This window comes from Pseudochaenichthys georgianus, chromosome 5 (assembly GCF_902827115.2).
Source record: "Pseudochaenichthys georgianus chromosome 5, fPseGeo1.2, whole genome shotgun sequence".
In the NCBI taxonomy this organism is placed as follows: domain Eukaryota; kingdom Metazoa; phylum Chordata; class Actinopteri; order Perciformes; family Channichthyidae; genus Pseudochaenichthys; species Pseudochaenichthys georgianus.
In genome coordinates this window covers 25,745,633-25,752,273 of record NC_047507.1, presented here as the reverse complement: position 1 = coordinate 25,752,273, position 6,641 = coordinate 25,745,633, and the positions used below count along the sequence as shown (strand labels likewise).

Below are 6,641 nucleotides of genomic sequence, written 5' to 3'. Positions count from 1 at the left end.
TTGATTTTATTTTCTTCATGATAGAACGTCTGTATACCAGTGCAGTGATGTTGTGTCTGTTGGGCACATTACAAATTAGATCTATGATCTGAGCCCGGCTAGTTCAATTGATGCACTTGAAATAAATAATAAAATTAATCAAAACTTAATTAAGTGTGACTCAACCACAGTTCATTAATGGAGGGACTCAACACGAATCTTTGAACTTTGAGTGTGTGTGTCAACACCATTGCTAATCGTATCACCCTCAATTAACTTTACTTCTTACTACTGGATAAACCTCTTCGGAGGGGAACGTCGGGGGGAGAGAGGGGAGTGGTGTGGTGTGCCCCTATACCCCATCCCTCCACCCCCCTATCTCTTTACAGGACTGCCAGCCCGTCTAGAGTTATTCCAGGAATGCGTTGAACATGGCTGCCGCGATGAAGGCGCAGAAAACGGGACTGCTGGAACTTCGACTGACCGTGGACCGCTGGATCCGGGTGTTGGCCACTCTTACCGAGGACACGCTCACATTAAACCCCGGGGAGGGTGCCGAGGAGCCCGCAAAGCCAGCCCTGAACCCCGCCGGTGCTATCAACGGAGACCCCCCGAACCTAAGCTCGTCCCCGGTCCCGGAAACCATCACCAACGTGAAGCGCACCGTGCGAGTTACCAAGCAAGATGTTGGAGGTCTGGGAATCAGTATCAAAGGTAAGGCACTTTAAATAAATAATTACCAAACCGCTAACTTCATAAACGGCGAGGCGGTGGTAGTTAGCACAAGTTTTGGCTAGTTGGGAGTTTGAGTTTATGTCAGCGACGGCGAAAACAAAACCAAAACCGTGTAGGCTACTTGTCAGTTAACTAACCAACTTCAATCCGTTAGAAAGTGTCAATTTCCACGACGGTTAGTCAAGGCATTGTAACTCAAACTTATTTCATGGAGGGCTGTGGTTTGCATGGAGAAGAAATGACAGCTGTGATTCTCTCACGCTGTGCCTTACAACAGGGAACCATTTCAGAGTCCCAGCCACCAGCGGGTATTACTGTCGTTTAACGTTAGCAGGAAATGAAGTTATTTATCCTACGTAGTCTTTTCCCCAAACACACCCGTTAAACACAGGCGGAAGAAGTACTAAGATCTTGTACTTCAGTAAAAGTAGAAGTACCAGAGTGTAGGAATACTCTGTTACAAGTGAAAGTCCTGCATTGAAAAGATCCTCAAGTAAAAGTTCAATTGTATGAGCATCAACATGTGCTCATTAAGCAGATTGGCCCATTTCACAATGATATATTAATTAAATGTTTGGATTATAATGATTGATGCATTGAAGTGTTATCAAAGCTGGTTAAGGTAAAGCTAGTTTTAATAACTGTGCTGCAGGGTAGCTTGTGAATTTACTCCAGGTGTTGAAATTCTCAAGTCAAGTTGGCCTACAAGTAACTCAAAAGGATACTCAAGTACAGTACTTGAGTAAATATACTTGGTTACTTTACACATCTGCCGTTAAACAACTTAAGGTCAGATAATAGCTACCACATGATGTATTTAATTTACTTTAATGCCAACCCTCTCCTACTTGTTTTTTTATTTTGTTTGATTGGGTCCAGCAAACTATCTTCCAACAACATGTTATGAACCAAAAAACATTACATATCCACTGTTTGCAACTGTCGGCCAGCACAGTTGTTTTTGTGAGTTTTCTTAACCTTTTATATTCATATTTCTGAAGGGTGCATCTCAATTAAGTACTAGGCTGAACATGAAAGTGGTGAACATAGAATCACAGAAAAGAGTAAAACCAACACTGTTTTTACAGAATATAAACTACTTTGGTTGGCTTGAAAAAACATTATTAATGCATTTGAAAGCACAAATATGCATCTATATTCCACCACTGCTACATTATAGTTCCACCAACATTGCTCTTATAACCTTGCAATGAGAAAAGGTTGTGACCTCTCCATATCTTACAAGCCAGACTTGCATACCTGTGCTGTTTGACAACTGATAAAAGCCTTTTCCTTGTCCTGTTTCCACGACCTGCAGCAACAGGCTACTATCATGATGGAGATCTCTGTTAGGACAATTCAGGGCTGCTCATTTGGAATCACTGTAAAAAATAAAATGAACAGCATAGTTGAAATACAGTCTGAGCCATATTTGATTTGATTAGATGGATGTGACCAAAATGGTTTTCCAATCTTGTAGTTCAAATGTAGTAGGTTTTTATTTTATTTTGTGTCACTATTTAGTTTATTGATAATTGTAATCTTACTGTGGACCACATTCAGTTTCTATCTTCCTGGCATACCAGACCTGTTTTAAAGGTTACGTTGTGATTGCTCGGTGACCCTTACCTTGTTTTGGTTGATACATTATCACAACAATATTGGTGAATAATATACACACATTTTGTTTGTGTGTGTGTGATCTTACATGTGTGTTAGAGCCTCCACCTCCTTACTGGTCTGCAGTCTGAATGTATTGACATATTGTCACTTGACTATTGGCTGATGCACAGGGTCGATTGGATTGGCGGCTGTGGTCTTGCACCACTGTCATTTTGCAAAGAGGGATCATCATTGTGGCTGCTGGTGACATGTTTATTTTCATCCCCCTACCACCACCATCACCAACAACAACAAAGCCCCTAATGACATAAATGTTATGTCCATCTTTCTGTAAATGGGTGGCTTTGAAAATCAGACAGTATGCTATTAAAACAAAAATCATAGCTGGCACCCTGCCGACTTGACATTGTTGTGATGCCTGTTGTTCAAAGGCAGAGATGAAGAGATGGAGGAGGAAGGTTTTAACAGAAGGATAGAAAGAGAAAGCCATACAGGAGACAGGTCTTGAAAAAAGCCAGCAATAGGTCAAATGAGTAAGAAATAGTGCAGTGTGAAAAAGAAAGGGGTTGAAGAAAATGAAAGAACAGGGCAAAGCTGTTGTGGGCCAACTGACACCACATAGTGAACAGCTGACAGGAGCAACCCACACTAACAGTTGTCATTGGCCAAGGATGAAAGCTATGTGGCTGGGAGTGGAGTCCTCCACTAGTGTTAATTTTAGGGAGCCCACCCCAGCTTGCAGAAAAGCATGGACAACCTTTACTCTCACACGTCTACATTTAAGAAGAGAGGCTAGGAAGTGAGGCTCCAGAGTTCTACAGAGGCCTATTGGTCAGTGTGAAGTAGAGTGTGCTTCTGCATTTCTGGGTGCAGCACTTTGGTGTAAGCTTTGTGGGTTTTTACCACAACTAAAGTAACAGTATCAAAATATATTACTTGAATGTAATAGCTTCCTTGACACTGTTTAAAAATGATCCCGGTGTGCTTTATCTGAGTCAGGTCTGACAGTTTTAGGGCAAACATTATGAAACAATGCTTTGATGTCTGAAAATCTTTCGTCACGAAATTTCCAAAATGTGAGAATATATGTCAGCTAATAAGGCCAAGGTGGAGTGTTATGCAACAAATGTATTATTAAAAAGCCATTGTCTTGTTATCTGGTTCTGCAAATTCATCAGGAATATGTTATCAGACTATTTTTGAAGATTTTTGTGTTACATCTTTTGCTGTAGTTTATTCCAGTGCTCATTAGCACTGCATGCAACTCAGCTGAGTTTAATAAAGTTAACTGCTAATCTTGCGAAATTCTTTGAAATAAGCATCATCACAACAAACACATTGTGAGCAAATAATTACCTAATTAGGTACATGTCAGTGTTGTAGAAATTAGTACCCTTCATTTACCTGTCATGGGTAGCTCCAGTGGCTCCACCCCACCTCCACAGTGCCACCTTCCTGTCAGCTGAGTGACAGGCTGCCGGCTGAGGGGTGCTAAGCTGTGTTTGATGTGAAAATTGGAGAACAAAAGGTATAGGGGTTGGAAGGGATGGAAGTGCTGTGTAGGAGTGGCAGACTTTGATGCTATTTTCCCCATACTTGTCAAAGATGCGTTATCAGCATTCATGTCAGTAAGAGATATTTCAGATACAAACCTGAAAGCAGTAAAGAGAGGACATATAGTCTGCCTGCCCCAAGTTCAGACCTTTTTAGTGTGTCAAATCTACTTATCCATCACATAAGTAATTGTGTCCTCTTATTGGTTCAAATATCTACAATCTACATACAGACATCATTGATGCAGTTGCCAGGTCATTCGGACACCAATATCATCCTCTCAAATGAGCCAGCTTTCGTTTGCCTTCTTCTCCAACCATTTACTTTAAATAGATCCTTCACATTCATTTGCACCACTCATCATGTAAAAGGAGATAGTATTGCAGTCGGTAAAGTTGGAAGTCATTTGGTGAACGCTCTATTAACATTGGTTTGTCACGAAGGATATTAGCATGTCATATTTTAATGAAGCTGAAAGGTCACCGGCCATATCCTGCACTTGTAATGATGTTCAAGTCTGCAAGACCCCACATCTACCCTGCATTAGTTGGCTTTCAATTAATGTTGTAGTTGGACCAGCAGCCCAGCAGTAATGTACAGCAGTAAAATTAACTGAGCGTTAACATTTGAAATTTGATACTTGATACAAATACTTGAAATCAATGAAAACTTCCCTTCCCAATAGTCCCATTAGTAAACAACTGTTGGATGTCTAGTGGTAAATCTTTAAATACTTCACGTAAGAAATCAAAGAGTCAGCAGTTTGTGTATTTCTAAAGTACCAAGGAGTCTTCGCACACTCAAAGGATAATATAGAGCATTGTAATTCACTACAGTTTCTGTGGTAGAGCAAATGCGGGCAAAGGGTAACCTGAAGGTTAGAAAAGCAACTTGTGACAGGGAGGTATTTAAATATAATCCTCAAACCAGCTGGGAAGATTTGTATGGAGGCGATGAGCAAGTCACTGGCCCCACAGGACAGCAGACCCTTTAACTTGACATTCAGAACCACACATATATTATTGTTTCAGATAGTGATCAGCGGACAATTCCAGGCATGTGTCAGCATGTCTGTGAACTGTTGAGAGACAAGCAGCATCATTACTTAAAATGAGTTTCACTGTTTTTCTATCATATTTAATTAGAACAAAATTACTTTGGAAGTGGCAAATCTTAATTTGTGGTCGTGTCTGGCTCTTTTGCTGACCTGCTGTGGGAAGAATGTCTCCCTAAGCTTCTATAGTACGGCCTCGTAATCATTGCGCCCCTGCATAATAATAATCTACTTTAATAATGTAACTGTTCCTAAGGGTGCTTACTGTTTACCACATGAGGCCAATTCAGCAAACTTGGCTTTCCGCACAGTTGGCTATAAATTATAGCGCATTGCATTTAAATGTTTGAATCATTACTGTTTTGGGAAAAACACATATAGATTTTTACTTGTTTTTAAAGGATCAATTGATGCTGATTCATGTCTTTATTAGCATTTTGGGATTGTATTAGCACAGGACACCAAAAGATAGTTCCTTAGCAATACCTTTCCACAAAAAACTCTATAGTAGTAGAAGTACTTCCCTAGGGTATGGAAAATACACCGTCCATCACTTCTACCTACAATGCCAAATAGCTTGACTTACCTACAAACGGAACACAATATCTTCACTTTGTTGAAGATCCCCACATTGGTTTATACTCAAATGAAAACAATGGTTAACAGATGTTGTTCTTTGGTGTACAATGAGTGATGTCAAAAGTTTGATAAAATGGCATCCAACAACTTGCATCATGAGTTGCATCACACTTTTTTTTGTATTACCCTGGTAATGCCTCAGAATATAAAGGGTATGGTCTTGGCTAGCGGTGTTGTGAAAGAAAATCATGCTCATATCTTTAAGGGCCTTATGCAGGTTCATTCATGCCGCGCAGTCGGAATCCAACCATGTCTCCATAGAGGGTTCCAGTGTTAGGCATGGCTAAAGCTGGGTATGATGGGCTCCTTTTCCCTCCACCAATAGCAGTTTTCTTTATGGAGGTTCATTTCTGACATGCTCAGGTCTCTCGGGGGAACTTAACAGTTGCACAATATTGCGCTTGTGTCACTACTACAGTTCTTGTCTGACAGTCACAGCTCCTCGCTCACAGCTGCATACATACTGTATGGAACACATATGTGATCAGAGACAGAATACTGTTGTTTGTCCAATGGAAGATGTCCACTTCTTCTTTTCCGCTGTGCGTAATTTTATATGGTTGTATTTAAATGCTGCCTTTCTATGTTTTGTGCCAAATTCCAGTAACTTTACTTTATTTAATGATTCAAAAACATTATTTAAGTTCATGATTCTGGTTGAAATACTGAAATTAAAAAAGCTTGATGAGATAATCAGGTTGCACCTAATCTCCACTCAATATTTCTATCAACACATCACCATTTAGGGACTCTGTAAGTAAAGGGCATCATATCACTTCTACTCAGTCATGCAGTGAACAACAATCTGATGTCACAGAGCGAAAATCCCTCCTTCTCAAACCCCAACAGCATGACTGACATAGTAGGAGTGTGTCAGCTCAGCCCTGGTGTGTTTAAATGAAGAACACCATGCAGTGGCCTCCTAACGATTATACATGAGTAAAATCCAAAGGAATCACCCAGAGGAAGCAACCTGTAGAAGATGTATTTAAAATTAATTAAATGTAATTATCTTTTAGATAATTCCTCACATGCCTGAAGGCCAGAGTCCACTGGC

At 40.3% G+C, this 6,641-nt stretch overlaps 1 protein-coding gene across 1 annotated transcript in view; it reads left to right on the top strand.

Moving 5' to 3' along the window:
• Positions 1-295: 295 nt before the first annotated feature.
• snta1 (syntrophin, alpha 1) overlaps positions 296-6,641 on the top strand; it is a 32,091-nt gene continuing 25,745 nt past the window's right edge. The window contains exon 1 of the mRNA XM_034083497.2: positions 296-693. Coding sequence (XP_033939388.1) covers positions 411-693 — 283 coding nt within the window. The 5' untranslated portion in view covers positions 296-410. The remainder of the gene's footprint in view (positions 694-6,641) is intronic.